At 38.3% G+C, this 22695-nt stretch overlaps 5 protein-coding genes across 6 annotated transcripts; 2 read left to right on the plus strand and 3 right to left on the minus strand.

Annotated features, from left to right (window-relative positions):
* Positions 1–339: 339 nt before the first annotated feature.
* LOC123320703 (neprilysin-1-like) lies at positions 340–4025 on the plus strand. Its single transcript, XM_044908102.1, has 13 exons — positions 340–608; positions 841–999; positions 1058–1344; positions 1396–1647; positions 1781–1879; positions 1946–2196; positions 2251–2371; positions 2426–2706; positions 2802–2860; positions 2917–2965; positions 3027–3225; positions 3454–3603; positions 3790–4025. The coding sequence occupies exons 1-13, from the start codon at positions 497–499 to the stop codon at positions 3961–3963; spliced, it is 2193 nt and encodes a 730-aa protein (XP_044764037.1). The 5' UTR covers positions 340–496; the 3' UTR covers positions 3964–4025.
* Positions 4026–4173: 148 nt separating this feature from the next.
* LOC123320691 (polyamine-transporting ATPase 13A3-like) lies at positions 4174–10948 on the plus strand. Its single transcript, XM_044908077.1, is given in 17 exon segments — positions 4174–4489; positions 6423–6499; positions 6558–6725; positions 6786–6856; positions 7013–7098; positions 7148–7304; positions 7354–7558; positions 7612–7810; positions 7864–7983; positions 8038–8219; positions 8266–8466; positions 8522–8710; positions 8764–8871; positions 8926–9118; positions 9178–9372; positions 9427–9864; positions 9916–10948. Coding segments are annotated over 17 exon segments (3591 nt in total). The 5' UTR covers positions 4174–4464; the 3' UTR covers positions 10893–10948.
* LOC123320700 (DNA repair and recombination protein RAD54-like) lies at positions 7420–14039 on the minus strand. Of its 2 annotated transcripts, XM_044908097.1 has the most exons (11): positions 13900–14039; positions 13646–13843; positions 13396–13589; positions 13278–13344; positions 13005–13223; positions 12566–12950; positions 11988–12513; positions 11676–11937; positions 11337–11618; positions 11082–11276; positions 7420–7556 (listed from the first exon to the last, which is right to left on the minus strand). In XM_044908097.1, the coding sequence occupies exons 1-10, from the start codon at positions 13900–13902 to the stop codon at positions 11082–11084; spliced, it is 2331 nt and encodes a 776-aa protein (XP_044764032.1). In that variant the 5' UTR covers positions 13903–14039; the 3' UTR covers positions 7420–7556. The 2 variants fall into 2 exon arrangements, with proteins under 2 accessions (XP_044764032.1, XP_044764031.1); XM_044908096.1 differs by lacking the exon at positions 7420–7556 and having other exon boundaries at positions 10974–11276.
* Positions 14040–15338: 1299 nt separating this feature from the next.
* LOC123320748 lies at positions 15339–19551 on the minus strand. Its single transcript, XM_044908157.1, has 3 exons — positions 19355–19551; positions 15799–15987; positions 15339–15739 (listed from the first exon to the last, which is right to left on the minus strand). Exons 1-3 carry the CDS (start codon positions 19476–19478, stop codon positions 15606–15608), a joined length of 447 nt encoding a protein of 148 aa, XP_044764092.1. The 5' UTR covers positions 19479–19551; the 3' UTR covers positions 15339–15605.
* A 482-nt stretch (positions 19552–20033) lies between these two features.
* Positions 20034–21890, minus strand: LOC123320719 (facilitated trehalose transporter Tret1-2 homolog). Its single transcript, XM_044908121.1, has 3 exons — positions 21721–21890; positions 21530–21665; positions 20034–21470 (listed from the first exon to the last, which is right to left on the minus strand). The coding sequence occupies exons 1-3, from the start codon at positions 21763–21765 to the stop codon at positions 20230–20232; spliced, it is 1422 nt and encodes a 473-aa protein (XP_044764056.1). The 5' UTR covers positions 21766–21890; the 3' UTR covers positions 20034–20229.
* Positions 21891–22695: the final 805 nt, after the last annotated feature.

The raw sequence follows: 22695 nt of genomic DNA on the forward strand, positions 1-22695 counted from the left end.
GATTTTTAACTGGGAACTATTTTTTTTTTGATTTTGTAGACAACAGAGGTGTCGATCAAAAGAAATTTGTCGTAACGGTTTGTTTGGTATTAAAAAATAATCTCATCTGCTGCACGTGTTTGGGGGCGATAAAAAAAACACCATGTTTATTGATTTATTGAGTATTTATTTTCCTGGCTTGTATAAATTTTCATCTAGAAACAATTAGGAGATAATGGAATCGTCGAGAATTCGATTTATCGCTAAATCTCAGATACTTTGCACATATTCATTCTAGTTTCCTATCTGCAATCAGCTTCCCATTGAAATATGCCGAACGGACTGGAATAAACGATACACTTTGCCCCCTTCAAATCAATCTCAGCCAACTAACACCCTACTCAGTAGAGATAAAACGTTATATCAGCGTTTTTCTCCATTCAAACAGATCATAATCGATCAATATAAATTAAAAGATCATTAAAAATCGCTTTATTTATCGATATTATATCTTGTGATGAGAAGTGAACGCTCAAGTATGAGCCTGATCGAAAACAAACTAACTCTAATTTGTTTATTTATCCTGACGATTCATTTCGGAGAAGCTTTAACAACAATCAAGGATGAAGGTAGGATGTTGGGTAATTTCGATGCAAATTAATTAGTTCATAATAGCGTACTGGTTTTTGTTATTCCAGTTTTGTAATTATTTGTAGAAAAATACATATATCACTCTTTCATCTTACTAAAACACAAGGCAATTAATTTAGTAATACTTCCTTATAAATAACCGACCCAATTATCGATTTTAAGTACTTTGTACAATCCATACTTACTCCTACTACTCCAATTTATTTCCAGATATTCCAGAATTACAGTTCATGGATACCACGGTAGACCCATGCGAAAATTTCTACCAATACACTTGTGGAAATTTCAAAAAACATCATCCCCTAGGCAAAGAGAGGGTTGTGGATGAGTTCACTGTGTTAACAGAGAAAATATGGAAGTTCATGATATGTGAGGTCAATCTTTCAAAGTTCAAACAGTTTAACGACAATTTCCCATACTTCCGTAGATACTCTAAAAACCACGAATGAAACACAAGGATCTGAAGCTTTGAACAAAGTAAAAACAGCCTTTGAATCGTGCCTAGACCTGAGAATAACAGATTCCAGGAAACCCTATCCAGAGGTGAAATTCCTGTACGAAGTTGGAGGGATGCCTCTGTTCCAAACTCCGAAAACCCAACCGGTCTTCGGTTGGAAGGAAATAGGGCGACTTACAGCTAAATATGGGGTACCACTACTCTTCAGGATAACAGTAATACCCTTCCCTATAAGCGCCACAGACAATCTGATAAGGGTAACCTGAAACCCAACAGTCTTCACATCATACTTTGCGTTTTCCTTGCAGATGGAGGAAGATACGTTTTCCAACCCCAGCATGGCACATCCCCACCATAAACAGTACTTACTGAAACTCCTTTCTTCAGACTTGAGAAGCTACTTGACAGAACTGGAAGGAGAAGACAGACCATTCGGTATATTCCTTCAAAAAGTGTTCACTCTTTTAAGAGACCACATCAATGTTGACGTAACAGATGAGGATATAGATAAGGGCATTAAAGAAATCGTAAAATTCATGAGAGACATCCAAAACTTCGCTGTAAGTGTTGTCAAGGCAACTGTTCCTATGGTTACAATTCCTAAGCAACTTAGGGTTCTCATAACAACTGTTCCTATGGTTACAATTCCTTAGGTTTCATTTGAAAGTCTCTGATTCGAATTTTTATTTCAAGGGTGTCCCAGATGACGCAAATATAACACCACTAACCACCACAACTGTCATAGGAGATTTGCAGCAGTGGACTGACCAGCAATTCCCTGATAAGTCACCAGTAAGTATAGATACTGTGGAAATACGAAAAAAATTAGATTCTGGAGAACGTACAGTTTGTTTCTAGATAGACTGGATAGAGTACCTGGATAAAGTATTCGGTGAAGCCGGGGTTAAGATGACCAACACCACCAACATTTACGTGAACAGCACCTACGTTTACAACGTCTTGAACGTGGTTAGAAATACGCGTCCAGATGTTGTGAAAAATTTCATTCTGATGCGTATTCTTCTGTTCTCGGCTATGGACAGCCATTGGCAGATCAGGCAGGCGTTGGAAGACTATTACAGGGTTAAAAATTTAACGCTTTACTCGAGGTGATCAAAAAACTTTATGTTTGGGTTGTAACTTAAAATTTTTTGTGTTAACAGGGAGGAATATTGTGTAAGACAATTGATAGACATCGAACCATCTGATATGGTTGTTGGTTTGAGCTTGGCTTCCGGTAGAATTTATGCAGACAATGACAATGGAAAGGATAGATTGACGAAGGTAAAGATGCATTGAACCACTTCTTCAAATTACTGTTTTGGGTTTTCTATGCAGGCTGGAACAATGATTAAGGATTTATCAGATACCTTATCCACTATCCTTTCGAACTCTGCATGGATGGATGCCTCTTCCGAAACCGCCTCGTTGAAGAAGGCAAAGAAAATCGTAGACCTTGTCGGTCTACCTGAGTTCGTTAGTAACAACACGCTGTTAGATGAACTATACGTAGGCCTCAAGATCAAAAAGTGGGACAATTACGGAAACAGCCAAAGACTGAGGGCTTTCAAGCAGGCCTACATGTTCTCGCAAATGGGGAGACCAAGAAACAGAGCCCAGTGAGTAAACTAGATGCAAATTACCCTTTTTTCGAAATGAGCGCATCCACCAAAAATAATTTGTTACAAAAATTCACTGCGGCCTTCTATTTTAGCTGGGATAGGTCTCCATTTGAAACCAACGCTTATTACAACAGGGCCAACAACAAAATCAGTGAGTGGACTATGTCTAGTATTTTAAAAATCACGAATTTGTTGTAAATTTTGTAGCTATACCCTTCGCCATGTTGAATCCAGTGTTTTTCGATGGGAAACTGAGGTAATCGATGGTGAAATTTGAACTACTATATCGAAAATTACAGAAAAATGTTTTTTTTCAGTCTCATGGATTATTCTAGATTGGGGGCCTTGGTTGGCCATGAACTAACCCATGGATTTGACAATTCTGGGAGACAATACGATGGTAATGGCACAATGAACGATATATGGACGAAGGAAACGCTGGATGCTTATCGGGAAAAAATAAAGTGTTTCAAACAACAATATGGCAGATATTTCGTCGAAGAATTGAACAGAACTGTTAGTAAAAGGAGTAATTATTCTCTGCAACAAACATACATTAAAACAACCATTATTCATTCACTATATCTTTATTTTTACTGATAAGAACTGTTTGTTTCACAAAAAATGTTATTTTACTTCTATTATGATATGAGAAACAATCTACAGTAAAATATGCAGAAAATTCGTGATATTCATGCTAAAACTTTGGAAGATCGTTATAAAAAGAAGGTTTATCATTTTTAGGTAGATGGATCAGTTAGCCTGAATGAAAACCTGGCTGATAATGGAGGAGTGAGGATATCATACGCAGCTTCAAAAAAATTCTTCGACAGTTTTCGTATGGATTCGAAGAAATTCACTGCAGAACAATTGTTTTTCATAGGTTTTGGGACAGTAAGTTCGAATTTTAATGCAGTTTATCATTATTTTTCTACAGTTGAGAATAAGCCAATGAAAAATTACCATTATTCACTAAATTTTCTTGGAATTCTTAACATTTTGAGCCCGTCCACCATAAATTCGTTCAGTACAAAACTGTGTTGAATGAGGTGGTTTATTCTTTCTTGTATACAATTTCAGACATTCTGTTCGACCGAAACAACAGAGTATCTTGAATACAGCCTCAACAAAGGTTACTCTCCTTCCAAATACAGGGTGATAGGTGCTCTGTCCAACATGGAAGAGTTTTCCAGAGCTTTTAATTGTTCCAAAGGCAGCTTTATGAATCCTGAAGCCAAGTGTTTCTTGTGGTGAGACGTAAAATACCGTTATAAATGTACTTGAATATTTTTTTAGTTAAATTATACTCAGAGTTTCGACTGTGTTTCAATCCAACGATGAAAATACCTCATCTAAGACTTCAAAGATGAAAATTTGGAAACAAGAAACTGGAAAATTGAAATATTTCGATGATTTTATAAACATCGAGTGTTTTCCTGAGCTTTAGACTAGAATTTACACGATTTTTTTGATCTAGAGCCACGTCGAACGATTGTTAAACACTCTTCCTGAACCCATCAAATTCGTACATCCTCTCGAACTCATTCCCCTCAATTCAAATGAGTATTTTCGACGCATTTCAATATGAGAGCCGCGGAATTGAGCGTTGATTGAAAAATGGGGCGATTACAACGATGTGGATCCTCCTACTGTTTTCAAGGTACCCGAACCATCGCTCCAAAGTGGTCCAGTTCCACTGCTGGTGCTCCGATGGTGTAGTGCGTAGAGTACTGTCGCTTATATGGTGCCGCAGTTATGGTGAAAGTCCAGCGAACCGAAGGTGAAATTTACCATTTTTTTTACGATCGGAGAATTCGTGGGAAAATTCATTGATGATTTCGACCCAGTGGGGTCGAAACGGTCTGGGCTGGTTTGTTTGGGTAAAATCTTCATGGGGTTTTTATGGCAGGCAGTGAAATGAGCAAAACATATGTTTTTTATCTGAAATTTTCATTGGGAATCGTTACGATTTGAATTTTAGGCTTTTTACAGTTTAGGAAGCTTTGAATTTACAATTTTTTTGGGATTTATGAGGCGATAACTCTTCATGATTAGCAAATCGAAAAAATTACCTATGAATAAAGTAAAAAAGGGTTTGTAAGTGTACTGAGGAGGACCATATTTTGGGTGTTAATTATACTCAAACATACACAGTTGCCTCTTCACACGATGAGCACTGAGAATTGAGAGTACAAAAGTAAATTTTTCTCGTATATCGTATCTCAATCTGTGCTTCAATCAATTCAGCGTGTCAAAACGTCACTCGCGTTACTGTCAACGAAGGCAAGACTCCAAACGGCACTCGGTAGAAGACGCACCAAATGGACAACACCAAACCACCACCACCAACCGCCGTCACCCCCAAGCCAAAACCGAAACCCGCCAAGAAGCTCAAGAAGACGACCACGCAGAAGAAGCAGAAAACCCAGCCGCCCCAACCCAAGTCCCTCTCGCCCCTATCCAAGAAGGACAAGGCGGCCAACCCCAAACAGAAGCTCTACGAGCTGTACGACAACTTCGAGAACTACGACAACAAGAGGGCAGACAACGAGATCAAGATGGCGGAGCAGAAGCAGCTTGAGGTGTTGAGGGACATGCTGATCAAGGGTTTCGCCGTCAAAAACTTACAGTCCTTGCATAAAACCCTCATGCCTGATAAGAAGAACGCGTCGGTTAAGATAAACGAGAGGGGGGACGGTCTCAAGATCGCCCTGTCTGAAAAAAACCCCGCCGCCCCTAAGGGCAATAAGGGTGGCAAAGCAGGAGGTGCTGCGGTCAAGAAAAATAAGCCGTTGAAGAAATCTACAGTGAAGAAAACCTGAAATCGATCATGCTTGTCGAATTAAAATTTTATGTTTAAATCTGGTTGTGTGCACACACTGTATATTGATCACTTCGATTTTTGTAGATTCCGAAGCATCGTGAAATTACACAGTAATCCTCCATCAATAGATCTGTATAATTTCGAGATTTATTTTTATAAACTGTCGACGTTTTTCACAATTATTTCTATTTTTCGATTAATTACATATAATCACGGCTGGATGATGAGGTTGAACCATTTCCGGTTTACATCTGTCCCAACAGTTTCCACGAAAAATTATCCAATCGATTTATTTCAATCGATTTATTTCAATCGCTAATTTTCAATCATTGCAATTTGTGATTCCTCAGAAGACCAATTATTGCAATTTATTTGATTTAGTGATTATGCACGCCTAATCAACCTATACATCAGAAATTAATGGTAATTTTGTACTGGAGCTCTACACAATCAATCAATAACGAAACAAAATATCAGTTTTTTTCAACTTCGAAATAGGAATTTCAAACATTCCCACAACGCTCATTTCATATTACCATTTCTTATCTACAAAATACGAAGTCGACGATTTGAACTATAAAAAATGGACTTAAATACACGTCACGTAGAGTACGTCTAGCGAAGTAATTATTAATGGTTAAAGAAATTGCGGAAGTCACAGTTGCGAAGCAATTTGAGCCAGGAATCATTTGGAAAATCATTCTCAAGGACCCTAAATAAATATTTGTTTTGGCGCACACGGTATCCAGGTAGATTCGAAATTTAACGATGGGATAATTACCGAAAACATTAAAATCGAGCCAGATATATTATTAAATAATAAAATTTGAGCCCCCAAACCGACCCCTGTGGAACGCCACGTTCTCAAACACCCCCAATTTTTTTCAAGATACCGGAGAGACAAAAAAGGATGGATCATCCACGTCATCCACTCAAAAGATCAACTATGCCGAAGATTCGCAGATGGTAAATTAAAAAAACAACGAATTATTTTTTTTTCCGATAAATTTCCCTCGATTTTCAGGAAATCGTGGGTTTTAGACTCAACAAATTCAAGAATTACTCGACTCATTTCATGTATTTCTTGACCCTCGGCCTCCTGAGGTTGTTCTTCCATTGGTACCCCCATTTGAAACTCTATTCAACGTATTCCAAGTGCAACTTAGAAATGGCTCAAAAAGTGTTGATTATTGTGAGTAAATTCGCTTTAGAAATTAATGTTTAACAGTGCCTTTATCATTTTTTCTCACAGGATACGTACAAATCGAAATTCAAAACGTATTTCGTGAAGGACATCAACACTAGACAAGTAGAAGGGAACAGGTAACGTTTTTCTTATAAAAAACCAGCTTATACTTTCATAATCGATATGTGGATCTATTTAAGTTATGATTCATCGCATCTGCATATGAAAGTGTCCAGTCATTTAATTATTTTCATCACTGTGATAAAAAAAATCAACATAATCCTATGTTCTAGTAAAGAAGATTGCCAAGGCATTAAAGACGGTCTCTCAACCCACAAATACACATTAACAGCGCACTTAGAAAATGGAAAAACCCTAGGTAAAACACCTAAAAAATCTAGCAACAAAAACTACAAATTTTTTTCCAGAATTAAAAGAAATACGAACAATCAGATGCAAGAAGATGGTTTACATCTGGGATTCCAAAGAAAAACTATTCTCCCGAATGGTAGGACTGGATCAGGGGTTGTTAAACTCCGATCTACATCTACAGGGTGGATTAACGAAAACCGAGCAAGACTTGAAGTGAGATTTCACCGATTTATCATCAATTCATTCACTTGCCTCTTTGTAGGAGGGCCATTTATGGCAGCAACGAGATAAATATACCGGTGCAGAGCATCCTGACCCTCTTCGTCTTGGAAGCCTTGACCCCCTTCTACATATTCCAAGTTTTCAGCGTCCTGTTGTGGGTGGCTGAATCGTACTTTTATTACGGGGTGGCCATCGTCATCATGTCAATTTATGGCATATCCTCCTCCATCATACAAACGAGAACTGTAAGGAAAACCATCATCAGTTGAAAACAACACTTATCGGATAATTCTTCCAGAATCAAAAGAACCTCAAGGGTAAAGTGTTCACCGAAGACACCGTGACAGTGTGTAGGGGCGGCAATAATTTCGAGGACATAAAAACCACCAATCTGGTACCTGGGGACCTCATTGCCATACCTTCGGAAGGGTGCAAGATGCCATGTGACGCCGTTTTGCTGAGGGGGAACTGCATAGTCAACGAGAGCATGTTGACTGGTAGGTTCCACACTATTTTCACTCAACACCCAACCATATCCGACTTATTCCAGGAGAATCAGTTCCAGTCCATAAAACACCCTTGGGAAATAACAACAACTGTTACAGGGTCAAGGAAGATTCAAACCACACCCTATTTTGCGGAACCGCCGTCTTACAAACTAAATTCTGCGGTAAGAGGGGTTCCCCAAGGTACCGTTCAGGGACCCTTACAGTTCTAAATTTAGGTTACAGGGAGACCCTGGCCGTGGTTATACGTACGGGGTACCTAACAACGAAAGGGGAACTTGTCAGGAGTATTTTATACCCACCCCCGGCTGATTTCAAATTCGACCAAGACAGCTACAAGTTCATCGGTATACTCAGCGTTATAGCTCTGCTAGGCTTCGTTTACACCGTGGTTACCAAGGTAAGACCTTCATTTTCGAACGTGAAACGACCTAAATCTCCTCTAGCTTTCCAGGAAGTTACCCTTCATCGACATAGCCATCAAAGCGTTGGACTTGGTCACCATAGCCATACCACCGGCTCTCCCCATAGCTATGACTGTTGGTAAACTGTACGCGATCGACAGGCTGAAAAAACGGAACATCTACTGTATAAACTCGAGGGTTATCAACGTATCTGGATCGGTAAATTGCGCATGTTTCGATAAGGTGACTAAAAACGTTAAAAAAATTCGAGATGGTATCTTTCAATCGTTTTTTCCAGACAGGAACTTTGACAGAGGATGAGCTGGATATGTGGGGGGTTCTACCGGTGACTGGGGGTTCTTTCGGTGTCCCAGTCAAAGGGGTGGATTCAATGGGGGTAGAAACATCGATTTTTAAAGGTATGCTCACCTGTCACACTTTGAGCCTCATCGATGGTAAATTATGTGGGTACCCGTTGGATTTGAAGGTAAATATGATGTATGTGGAATATTCTGGTGATAACCGATGAGGAATTTCAAGATGTTCAATTCCACCGGTTGGGAGTACCAAGAACCTAGTCGAGATGATTGTGAGGGGGAAACATTGATACCCGAAGCCATAATTCAACCAAATCCTACATCGAACGATGTGAGTTTTATCATTTTCAACTGGATTATTCTAGTAGGTAGTTTAAATTTCCAGAAAATCGAAATATACAGCCAGTTTCCCTTCATTTCGTCCCTACAAAGATCCAGCGTTATATGTAGGGACAGTTTGGAACCTTCGAACTTTGAAGTGTTTTGTAAGGGGTCTCCGGAATCTATTGTGATGTTATCAGATCCAAAAACAGTGCCTGAAGATATTTTTTTACGATTGAAACAATTCACCACCAAAGGTAAACGATTTTTAGGTGATTCCCACCAACACTTGATAATTTCCATCGTTCCTTCCAAGGTTATCGTGTAATAGCAATAGGTACCAAAAAATTAGACGTAGACACAGACGAAGTGATTAAATTGACCAGGGAAGACATCGAGCAAGACTTAACCTTCTCCGGATTAATAATTTTAGAGAATAAACTGAAGAAACAAACCACGGAAGCCATAAAAACTTTAAAAGATGCAGGATTGAAGATAACGATGATAACAGGTGACTATTAACCCCCAAATTGAAAAGTTACGAAGGGTTGAACGGAATTTTCAGGGGACAACATACAAACGGCTGTCAGTGTCGGTAAAGAATGCGGAATAGTCGAAAAAGACTCCCTTATAGTAGAAGTGGCTGCCATGAACTCTCCGAAAGAAGGTCCAAAAATTAGGTACAATTCATTTGATACAGATGGCTACGTGAGTTCTTCAAAACGATGAAAATACTCTTGTTCCCCCGGTTAACTCACTAAAATCCCAATTTTATTCCAGGATATCAATGAGATTATGCAAAAATCCTTGAAAATGGAGGATATCGAAGCCCCCTACACAAAGTACCAGTTCGTGTTGACCGGTAAAACTTGGGGGAACATCCTAGAACATTTCCCGGATAACATCCCTCATATTGTAAGAAAAGGAGCTGTTTTTTCACGAATGTCCTCCCATCAGAAGCAACAACTCATCGAGGAACTCAAGAATTTGGGGTACTATGTTGGTACGTACAGTGTGAACCCAAGAAAACATTTATTTCACTAAAATCTTCCAGCCATGTGCGGTGATGGGGCCAACGACTGCGCAGCACTAAAAGCAGCCCACCTGGGGATATCCCTGTCGGAGACCGAAGCCAGCATCGCGGCCCCCTTCACCTCCAAACACCCCAACATATCCTGCGTCTCCATGATAATAAGGGAGGGTAGAGCGGCTTTAATCACCTCCTTCGGAGTCTTCAAATTTATAGTTTGCGGGAGCTTAGCTGAGTTCTTCTGCACCATCATCTTGTACGGCATAGATTGCAACCTCTCCTCCATGCAGTTCCTATTCATGGACATCTTCCTCCAGCTGAATCTAGCCACTTTCTTCGGGAACACAGAGGCTTGTCCGAAGCTCCACCACAAACCTCCTTTAACCTCTATATTATCCTTCGTTCCCCTGATGTCCATGGTTTTATTCATGGTTTTAACGGTCGGTTTCCAAATTTTCTCATTTTACTTCGTTCGAACCTTCGATTGGTACCAACCCTTCGTTTACATCACCCACGTGACCGATGTTAGTAGATGCCAGGAGAATTTCCCGATTTTCGTCGTATCCATGTTCCAATACATAACGATGGCCATTTTATTCTCCAAAGGTGAGCCTTATCGACAACCGTTGTACACTAACAAGAAATTCACTTTGGTCCTCGTGGTCACCACTTTAATTTGCTGTTATATAACGTTGTTTCCGCCGTTTTGGGTGGTTAAAGTGATGGAGATTAACCTGCCTCCGGAGTTCGACATCAGGATCCAACTTTTGATCATGGCCGGGGTCAATTTGGTCCTCGCCTTCCTGGTCGAGGAGATCCTCATCGATCTGATGGTGGATAAGGTCGTTTACCCTTGGTTCAAGAGGTACCGGAGGTCTTTGAAGGGTGAGAGGGTCGATTTTCCCAACGATAAACAGACTGTGATAAAAAATGTTAATGAGCGTATAGTTAGTACAGGTAATGGAAAATTGGAGGATAAATGTATCGTTACAAGATGTTGAATGATAATTAGTTGTAAAAATTGATGTAAATACCGAATAAAACAATAAACCTCGAATTTTCACGTCACTGAAACAACTGTGAAAAAAGAACGTATTTATTAGAAGGTAAAAAACTCATTAACACAATAAATAATTATCAGATTCCGATGTATAAACTTTATAATGCACAAAACCAAAAGGGGCACCTACCTACTCTTCGGAGTAGTTCGAGCAGTTATCGTCCCCTGAATCTTCACAGTAATCTTCATCGTCGCTTATATATTTCTTCTTATTCTCTTTTTCGGCCTCCTCATCGTTTTTAACGGCTTTCACAGTCACCGTTGCTGATTTTTGGTGGAAAACGAACGAGATGTACTTGGACATGTCCCAGATTTGTTTCAACACCTGGAATCGAGTTCAAACCATTCCACATCGCATTTTTTTCGAAAAAACCTCCAAACTCACCAAATCGGCCAGGCCCCTTTTCTCCCACGAATGGTACCAAACCGAAAGATCCGAAGTACAATCGGCTTCTTCCGGGGGAGGTTTGATCTCGATCCGATTGAGACACCTCTTGCAATTCAACCTTCTGTGGGTGTCAGATTCCGTATCTTCCAATTTGAACAGATCCCTTAGTTCCGCAGCGCTGAAATGCCTCTCAGCTTCCTCATTATTATCGACTACGGTCGAACTTAAGGCCTTTTTATGGGCTTGTCTTTGGAAAATCTTCTCTTCTATCGTACCGGCCTAAAAAAAAAAAGTTTCAGTAGAATTCGAGGTTTCGAAGGTGAATTATGGACTTACAGCTAAGAATCTGTAGATAAAACAGGGTTTCTGCTGGCCGTCCCTCCAAACCCTGGCCATGGCTTGGTCGTCGTTGGCAGGGTTCCAATCCGGATCGAACATGATCAGCCTGTTGGCCCCGATCAGGTTCAGACCGCAACCCCCAGCCTTCGAGCTCAACATGAAGATGAACTCTTCGGAATCCGGCTTGTTGAAGTTCTCAACCACCTTGGCCCTCTTCTTTATCGTCATCGAACCATCCAGTCTTACGTATTTGTAACACCTTCAAACATCGATGAAAAACCAACCTTACATCTTTACATCGTTACTCACCGTCTTTTGCAGAGTCTCTCAAACAAATCCAGAGTCTGCGTATAATTCGAGACCAGAACTATCTTATCGTTGTAGTTCGCTTTTAGATTGGCTAAGAAGCAATCCAACAGCATCATTTTACCGGACAGCTCAGGTCGGACTTCGTGGTTGCCCTTCCCGTAGGGCATCAACTGGGAGGCCCCCTCCAGACCGTCAGCACCATCCTCTATCTTGTCCAATATGAGGTCGGGGTGATTGCACAGCTTCTTCAGAGTTGTGATAGCGGCCAAGCTACTCACGGTCTGCTTAGACGTTTCTCCCTCTTTCAAAGTCCTTCTAATCGCTTCGGAATTTATGTAATTGAGGTAGATCTGTCTCTGGAGCTCCGTCAACTGGCAAATTATTATCATCTCGAACTTGACAGGTAGATATTTGGTGAGCAAGGCCGAGGTTCTCCTGATGAGGCACTTGTTCACCAACGCTGACAATTCCTCGAGACACTCAACAGCCTTCTTCCGTTCCTCGTCCGTAGCCATCCTATCTTGACCTACAAATCGATTTTTTAAAGTTTAAATCAAATTTTCCCCAATTCGATTAACCTTTCAAGATGTGGTTCTCAAATTTCTTCCTAAACTCCACCGCGCTGCCTAACAAACCCTCGTTGACGAAATGTATCAGGCTGAAGTACTCGGTAAGGTCGTTTTGAATGGGGGTACCGCTCAACAGCACTCTCCTTTTGGCGTTCAGACCCATCAGGGCTTTATATGTCTGATTCTCGCAGTTCTTCAACCTGTGGCCCTCGTCGCAGAGCACCAGGCCTATCTCTCGGCTGTGTAGGACCTCGGCGTGGAGTCTAAAGGACTCATAGCTTATTATCAGGACTGGTATGGCAGTTCGACCAGTGGCGTGCATGAATTGGGCGAGCTTAGATTTGCCATCAGCTCCTCCGTCCATTATTACCGACAAAAGGCGACCTCCCAGCCACTAAAAATTGGTATGGCATCAAATACAGAACATTTATGATGGGAGACATTGTACCTTATCAATTTCATTACTCCAGTTTTTCACTAACGAACTTGGACAAACAATAATGGCTTTCTCGATGGTAGGTTTGCATTCTGGTCCTTGACGTAGCAAGGTCCACAATAACGTGATACACTGAAGAGTTTTACCCAATCCCATCTCGTCCGCCATTATACACCCATAAGACCCTGGTATTTGAATCCCGGTAACGCAATCATACATGAACTTCACACCCTTGAAATTGAGAAATTCAGAAACACATTACGACTATAAATCTATTAACCCTACCTCTCTCTGATGTGGTCTCAGAATATTACCCAGCAAAGGATCCACCACAACGTGTACAAGAACAATCCTAGAATGTTTCATGATTTTAACTGAAATACTTGGATTTACTAATACTTACGCATCACTTTTGAGCTTCTCATGTTCGGTTAATTCAGGGGGTGCATACAGCACCAATGCATTAGGTGCATTTGGGTCGTATAGAGCTCTTTTCACCCTCAACCTTCTTATACCTAAGTTTTTTCTCGAATTACAACCTTGGTAATTCGGCAAAGGACATTTAAACGGTTTTGAAAGCTTCTTGATGATATCTTCCTACGTAAATCAAATCTTTTTTTACCATGTGAGTGTATCAGAATCAACAAACTTACATGGTCCAAATCAAGTGTTATTCTACCAATATGTATTAGGGATAACGGTTTCCTGATTTTATTCTGTTGATCCCCAGGTTTTTCCCTAGTTCGTTTGCCTTGTATTTTAGGAGGTACATATTCTCTAGAGGGACTAGAAAACTTAGGTGATTGTGGTACACCGTACTTGGCTATCTGACTAGGAGCTAAACTTCTCCTCTACAAAGGAAATGTTTATTACTGAGGAGTATGGATAATCGCATGATTTTTCTCACCATAATAAATTCGTACGATTGATGCTATAAGAGTTATCCTTAAAATCATTGAAAACTATATACTTTCCCCTGTTTTTTGAGGTTTTGTTTTTAAAAAATTTAACAGTTCCGCCAAATTTTTGGTCATAGATGAGAATACCAAAATAAACCCAGTCATCTATGATTAATCGGGGTTATTCACAGAAATATCAATATATGAATTTTAATTATTTCAATCTTTATTTTAATTAGTTTTTGATCTAATGTGTACTTTTCAGAGACATCTCAGGTACATGTTTGGTCAAAATGAGTTTAACAATTCAGGCAAAAAACAATTTTTCATTGTGATCTACCTCTATGATACTCATTGACATTGACTTATGTCATATCTTGTTTGAAGGTTGGAAACATTGTTTTACTCAGAGACAACTCTATGGTCCAAGTTTAATCTTTGTCTATGGTTTTATTTTATGGTTAGAAAAATGTAAGGTTAGGAAGATAGAGAAATGTCAAATTTGATTTTCAGCTAATTTTCTGAAGATATATCTTTGGAATTTTCTGAAGCCAAATCCAAATCATGAGTTGAACTAATTCGAAAAGCCTCCTTCAAATTATTATATTAGCATTTGTAACACTACAAATCTCTTTGCAAATACTGCTTGCTTATATTGCGTATCATGTTCTTCGAACATTTCTCATAATATACATTTTACCATGTTTTTGAAAGAGGAAAACATGGATATGGGTGAACTTGACGTGAAGGTACATATTACCTATGATGAGTGACTACTTCTTTCTGCCTGCTACCTTTCTTTTCTATTATTTTACTTGGTTCAAATGGCTTGAAGAATTACCCGGAATTTTTTTTCAGTGAAAATTTGGAAGAGAACCTTATGATTTACAGACGTTTCTGATCAATTTTTTGATGAAAAAGGAGTTATTATCTGGTTATTCAAATATCAAAGACCACAAGTGTTATGCGTGTGATTATGTATCGAATAGAAAAAATAGCTTAGAAAGGTATGTGGAATCTGTCCATTTGAATATCAAGAAACGCGACTGTCATTCTTGCGATTTCGCGACAAATTCCGAAAATAGGCTTATACAACACGTAAACTTTCATCATTTGATAATTCAGAAACACAAGTGCCACTTATGTGTCTCCTGTATGTTTTGAAAAAATAGCGTTCGAAGGTATGTGAAATCTGTTCATTCCAATATCAAGGAATAGAAAAGACTCTTGTAGTTATGCCGAGGGTATAAAGAAAACCTTTAAGGACATCATGAAATCTTTTTACTTGAAAATTGAGGAACACAAGTGTCATCTGTGTATTTTTCCAAAATACTAAGGTGGCAGAATCATGTGAATGCTCTAAAAAGCATCTGACGTCTGTAGATTGAAATATATTATGGAAATAATGGATTCTCATCACTTCCTTCAGGTAATAAAACAATTTACATTTTATGTAATAAATTATTTTTATTAGGAAATAATTTGATTCATAAAAAAGAAAAATTTACATCAATTAATGATATGTAGTGTTTGTAAGGTGAATAGGTTTTTTTTCGAAATGTTGCATAAAGTACAAAGTGATAGAAAAAGAATAAATAACGGTTCTCGAAACAGATAGAAAAGGAGAAGGAACATTTCGAATGGAGAATAATTTAGCTAGAATATAAGTGTGTGAAGCAGTTATTTGGAGATTTGATTTGCTAAACTGTTCTGTCTAGGCTTTTGGGGTGGTGGCTTCTTCAGGTACAGGAGCCACTGTTGGGATTTCGGGGTATTCGAGCTTGGCTCCGTCCTCGCACTTGAAAATTGGACAGCAGAATGGGAAGGCGGCTGTCTTGTTGGTCTTTTCTGCAGGGCAAAGTTGAGATTTTAGTATTTCTATCGTGGTTCAGTTCAGATTAACCTACCTTCGTCGAGTTTGCATTTAGGGTTGGCCAAAGGCAGGGGTCCGCAGTCTTCAACGAGTTCGAGAAGCCTTGGTGGCTTGTCTTCGGAAACTACGCAAGTGGATCTACCACAGAAGGGGTGGAGCTCCCAGGTCTTGCCTGGTTCGACTGTTGCGCATCTTGTGCTTGCGAAGCACATACCAGGGAAATCTGAAAAAATAAAAAAAAACTAAAAATTTGTCTAACTTCTCAGCTTCACATATGACTCTATATTGTTATTATTTTTATGTATGCTGAGTGAAGAATGCTTGAGAACTCCTGAATTGGCCTTCATCTTGAATTTCAATGAGAATTTGGAATGATTTGGCTCATCTTGAGAGTTTTCACGAAAAATTTGATATGTAGCGCATCCACCATTTCATGAAATGGGTTATAGAGAGTCTGCGTTGAGTAATTTGGAATAATCGTGGATAAATTCTTTCATTAATTCATTTTATGCAAATATATACATTGTTAAACTTTCAGGAAGACATATATCTAGAATTAAAACCTTGGTCTTACGTAACATCTAGTTAAACGTATATTATTATTCTTGTCCAACTACCCGTAGAAACAATCGATGTATAACAGATGCAGTAATTCAATCTTAAGTCCACGTATAGAATGTCAGACGTGAAGAAATTGCGCTTTTGTAATTAATAATCAAGTGAACTCACAAGGACTTCTACCTTTCCATTTATTTGATTATATACCTCAAGACTCAATTGCTCCATTTCTACAAGCAGCTGATATTCATGAGATCTGATGAACTCCAATCAATAACAATTTAAATTGTTAGAAACGAAAGGAAAAGGGGCATTTTCATTGAAGGCATTGTAAAATAGACCAAAATTGTGACAGAGAGAGCTGCATTTTCAATATTAAAAAAAATCCCAATTATTTTCTGATTTGTTTCCTGTTGGAGTGTATCATGCAATGCATTGTCATCAATGAACAATAGCTGACAAAATTCAATGCCTTCTAATCTTTACCGAATCAAAAATATTCAATTAAATAAATTCGCAAATTGTAATTTGACATATTAGTTGAAAAAAAAAATGACTGGTGAATGTTTTAGAAAATTCCGAATTTATCTGTGCAATAAACTTGTTTCAGAGGCAAAAAATTTTAGATTTCTAATTTCACAGTGGCATATGAGGAAGCCAATGACCTCAAAGCCTGTAAAACAACAAAACAAAGGCACAGGAACAATTTGTTGACGACACCGTATCCTGAGGTCGTTTTTAGACCGTACCATTGGTTTTTTCTCATGCAGCAGCAAGAATAATTACGCTCCGTTGGGTACATGGAAAGGTCAACAGAGCATGGGTAGTGTGGAAACCAAACCATGACTCATGGGCGTGTGCTTTCCCATTACGAATGTATTATTTTTTCATCCGATTTCAACACGATTGTTTAATTAGCTGGTGCTCGGTTAACTGATGCGAGATGAGGTGTTACACCTCAAAATTGGGTTTCTTCGTTTGGGGTGTTAACTAATTTGTTAAATAATGAAAACACGAATAGGAAGAATATGTAATCAAATTAGTGGATGAATACATCGAGAAATCAACATTCGTGGGACAAGTGTTGGTTATACATATAATAAACAATGAATCATATTCGGATTATGTTTTAATTTCGATACATCCGATAATTATAATTTTCGCATCCGCCATTTTTACATATGAATAGAAAACGAGCCATAAATGCAATTTAACTCGATACTTCTCCTAATGCAGATCGAATAGAAGGGATTCCCCAATATTTCAAGGAAATTGATACGAAATTATGTCGATAGAAGCTTCCTGATCGATATAAATTCGGACAAATAAGCCATTACGGAAAACAAGTCGAAAGATCACGCGTTCCTTATTTGGGAAAAGTGTGCCGGTCAACGGGTTATGATGTCACCGCAAGTGGTATAAGTAAAAGTTGTGAAAGTAGTTTCTCGCTGGTAGAAAACGAAACTAAGCCAGTTCCCCGTTCCTGCCCACATAAATCACGGTAGGCGTTGCATCGAGGATGCACCTGGACGCCGAACAGAACCCTGAGGCATACCATTCGCGAAATTTTCGAAATTCACAACCGAAACAACAAATGACTCATTCTCGATCTTGAAAAGTTGATAACATTTTAAAGATCACTTGTTTAAACTGATGCAGAACTTCGAAGGCGTGGAACTTTTTAATTTATGCTTGTTTTTTTGGGCAAGAAAGTATCTAGAACTTGATTCTTTAATGCCAAGCGATGTTTTATCCTTCGAAGGTAAAAGGAGTTGATATTTTCGAGAAAATGGAGGATTAAAACAGATTTTAGTGTAGACTTATATTGATTGAATAAAAATAAATTATGAGGACTAGGGGAGATCCATGGGGATAACCATGAAGTAGGGGATATTCCTTGTTATCCAAATGAAATATTGAAGATAGAGATTGTTACTGATAAATGATATGTGGAGCAATCTCCTAATAATATGTTTTTATCGCTATGTGATAATGTATTGGTGTTCATTATAATTTATTTAATACAGTCCTGAGGATGTAATAATGATTGAATCACGTGAAGTTTCTACTTAATGGATTATAATTTTATATTCCTTGCCGTCGATGGAAGTGATTCAATGAAGTGTTCTGATGTTTATCGTGTTTGACATAATAATAACGATGTTTTGATTAGAAAGTTCTTGTTTGCAAAACGTTTCGAAAGTTTAGGAAACGGAAGGTTTGGCCACGTTTGATTTCATCATTTTGATCAATGAATATAATTTATTAATATATTTGGAAAAAAACACTGCATCTACAATACTTCACAAAAAAAATTATATATTCAGAATGACATTGTGTATATTTCATAAATAATATAGTTATAATTCGAGAATCAATTTTTCACTTATTAATTTCAGATTGAGCTTGGATAAAGTGTATTTTTTTTATTTTTTCAGTCATAGTTGTACCTTCCAATTTTTCTCCGTACAGTGGGTTATATGAAAAGTTTTACATGACCTAATATATATCCTTATATCTCAGAGCATTATCTACAGTATATATCTGGTAATACACATCCTGATTTCATTATTTGGTGCTCGAGGTTTTTTTTTATTCAACTTTATATTTTGGATGGAAAATTGATTGAATTTACTGAACCATTTCTTTCGATTATATAGACGGAAATGGAAATATTTCACTAGGAATGAATTAAAATTGAGATAATATTTTTTAAATCATATTCTTCCAAGTGTCTCTTGCTGAAATTACCTCATAAAAATAATTGCTAATTGACAAGATCAACGAATTTACTTATACGACCAAGAAGATTACGTAAATTCGTACAATTGGATGATTCAAACTGAGGAAGGAGCAATTTTGTGCCTAAATTTCACTGTCGATAAAAGCTATGGAATTCCAAAAATTTGCAGAGTTGGTTTCTATTTGGTGGATGCTCTTTCGAAAAACATTGTTGGTCGTCAATTTTTTCTTTTTGAGAGGCGGTCAATTTTTTTTTTTTTGAAAGGCTGTAATTTTTTTTTTCAACTCACCTCTGAGTACATCAGCTGGGATCAACCTCTTGTAGGTTTTGATGTCGCTCTCCTTTTTCTCTTCAGCGGCAAAAACGGCAACGGCCAGTACCAGAGCGGCCAAAAGTCCAAAATACCTGTTCATTTTTTGAGTTGATTCTTCGTGTACACCACACTACAAAAATGTATCTGCCGATCCAACTGAATGGTTCTTGGTGCCAGAGTCGCTTTTATAGCTTCGCGAATAGACAGACAGAATTTAGTAGCAGCGTGAAACTTATATTGTAGAAGGGGGTCGGTTCTTTTCAGATCGCTCAGAGAGCGTAGGTATTGAATACACCTATTTTATGGTTCTGGTTTCACTCAGATGTATAGTTTCATTGTTCAACGTCGCATATATAGGTACAGAATGTCCAAATCTGGTTCCAGACTTTTTTTTAAGTAAATACCTGCTTTCCACGAAGAAATTGCAGTTTTTTATGACCTTCACAGGGTTTAGGATTCCATTAAACCCTGCCAATTACTCACATTTATTCCAAACGGTTTCATCTACGTGAAAAATATTTTAAACTTCACATAAATAATTCCAAGAATCTTTGGCTTCATGATATCAGTCAATTTTTAACACCTCATGAGTACACATTTCTCAGGTATGATGAGATTCTAAAGGTTCCAACCTTTAGTCAATAAAATTCATAAATCCCAAGATTGATAATTAATAATTTAATACGATAAAAACTATAATACAAATTCTTCTTAAGACTGACCTGAATTTTGATGAAGAAACAAGTAAAAATAAGGAAAATGATGTAGTTCATTTCCTTCCTCATCATTCTAATCCTTTCTTATTGGTAATACATTCTGTATTGTTGCTATTTTCATGAAATTAGGCATTATCAAGTATCTTTAACAGCATTTCTTGTACCTTTTCCAGACACAAAACTATCCTCGATCTCATACAAAGGTTTATCTTTAGTTTCTGGCAGGTAAGCAACTAACACTAGAGTACCCACCAAAGTACAAACCCCATACAAACCCAAATTCCCTATAATGCTCCCGAAAAATTCGAAAAAATGTGGAAAAGTTTGGACTGCAAGGTAGAGGAAGACGTAACATACCAAAGAAGTTATAGCAGTGCCCACACCCCTGTAAGCCAAAGGGAAAATTTCCCCCATCATCGTCCAAGACAGGGGTATCATACCAACAGCTATGAAGAAGACGTAGCTCATCAACAGAGCCAAAACGACCAATGGATGATACTGGATGGACTTTCCAAAGAAATGGAGGTACAAACATAGGAGAAACACTGAGATGCACACTCCAAACCCACTCAGCTTCATCAGATTCCTTCTGGTCATCTTGAAGACCAAAACGCAGGACAAGATAGAGGCCAAAACCCTGAAAGAATCCATAAAAACCATCGCGAGGTACTCGTCGAAGATTTCACCCTTCAAACCGCACTCTTGTATGATCTTGATGGAGTAGCTAGCCACGGCATTGCTACCAGTGGCTTGGGCCGTGAAAAACAACACTGAAATTATAAGTGTCGGTTTCCAAAACTTGGGATCTCGCAGATTCTTCAGTTGGTCCAACAGGCACAGTTTAGGGGCGTCATCCAGGTTTTTTTGACGTTCGATCAGTTCTTCCAGTTCTTTTCGGGATTCTCTGGATTCTCCTCTGCACCAGTAGAAAGCCTTGGTAGCTGCGTCCACCTGTCCTTTCTTAGCCAGATAGGTGGGGGATTCTGGCACGAAGAACATCAAAACAACGATTGGTATTGGGATAAGTCCGCTTATGAGTGCTGTGATCCTCCAAGTGAAAAAAGTGCCTAATAGGTGTACCCCAAATACTCCTGCAGTTATTGCAACGCATGTTGACATGATTAGGACTCCACGGGCGTTTGGATGTGAGGTTTCCGCTATGTAGACGCCAGTTGGAGGCCCAAGAAGGCCATCACTGACACCTGTCAGGAACCTTCCTATCAAAATTATGAGTGTGTTTGGTGCTAAAGCTATGAGAAACCATCCTAGTGTTAGAGGAAGACAAGACCAGATGTGGATGGCTCTCCTGCCTATTTTCTCCATAAAAAAACCACCTAGGAGACATCCCCCAGCCATTGGTAGAGCTGACATGGATGCTGAAATGAAGACAGTTCGAATCTGTTGAAGAATTCAACTTGGTTGTCTAGTTACTCACCTATAAGTGAGGATAGTTGAGTGTCTATTTTTATTGTACTGTTTTCATGTTGGAGCTGAGGTAATAAAATAGCAGAATAACCCTCTGTCATCCCTAATCCACAGGTTATTGCTATTGGACCAGCAGCAACAAGAATCTTCAACAAGATAAGTTTATTTTGAAATGTTAAAAAGAAAACATGTCAGTCCTACCTGTTTGAACCATGGTTTGTCTAGAAAACCGAAGATTGTTTTCATTATTTCCCTTGTATTATCACAAATCAATTGAGGATATTCTTCTTTACATATCGAATTCTTCCTTTAAACTATTCCAACGTATAAAACTACTTTGAATTTCCATGAAATGATGTTAATCTGAAATCCCAATATACTGCAGTGTAAATATTTGTCAGTACAATCTCCCTATAGTGGGAAAGGGATTAATTTGGTGTTTATTATTTTCATTGAACGCTTAAAATAATACTTTTGCTTGGAATAGAATCAGAGTGTTCTTTGCAAAAACTGTCCAAATATTCTACCAGTCAACAGCTCCATATATTTTTTTTGGGCCCAATCAGATTTTCAAATTAGTTTCAGATGGATTTAGATGTTAATTTTGTTCCGCATTCTGCATAAGTTTTAGCTGTTTAACCTTTGAGAAAACCTGTAGACAGTAGACGAAAGTAAAAGTTCAAGATGGACTGAATGTTTGACCGATACAAATAACAGTTCAGCACTTTGATTGAACGATTCTGCATTACGTAACAGTCTTAAGTTATAAGTTGAGATTAGATTGTAGTCTCTAACAAAGGAGAAATTATTTAAGTCTCCATCATCAATTTAAAATACAAGGTAAAACTAAAAAACGAAATAAATGTTGAGTAGGATGATCAAGGAAATAAGGACTCAAAGAATGGATTTTGCCATACGGTAAATATTGGGGATATCTCTAGAAGAATACGCCAAAATATTAACGATCAATTTTTTTAATTTTTGGCAAATTTCGAGGTCATACATTCCACTCTACCCAACCAACTGATACTGTTTGAGTTGGTAGCGTTTCCACGTTCTATTATGGACGATTTCCTGAATAATATCCACAGGATCAATAAATTTCTTCTGTTGAAAAGGTTGCAGAACAGGTGGAGGAATTCTTCCGCTAGCGGAAGATATGATTTCATGGCCAAC

Source organism: Coccinella septempunctata, chromosome 9 (genome assembly GCF_907165205.1).
Source record: "Coccinella septempunctata chromosome 9, icCocSept1.1, whole genome shotgun sequence".
Classification (NCBI taxonomy): Eukaryota; Metazoa; Arthropoda; class Insecta; order Coleoptera; family Coccinellidae; genus Coccinella; species Coccinella septempunctata.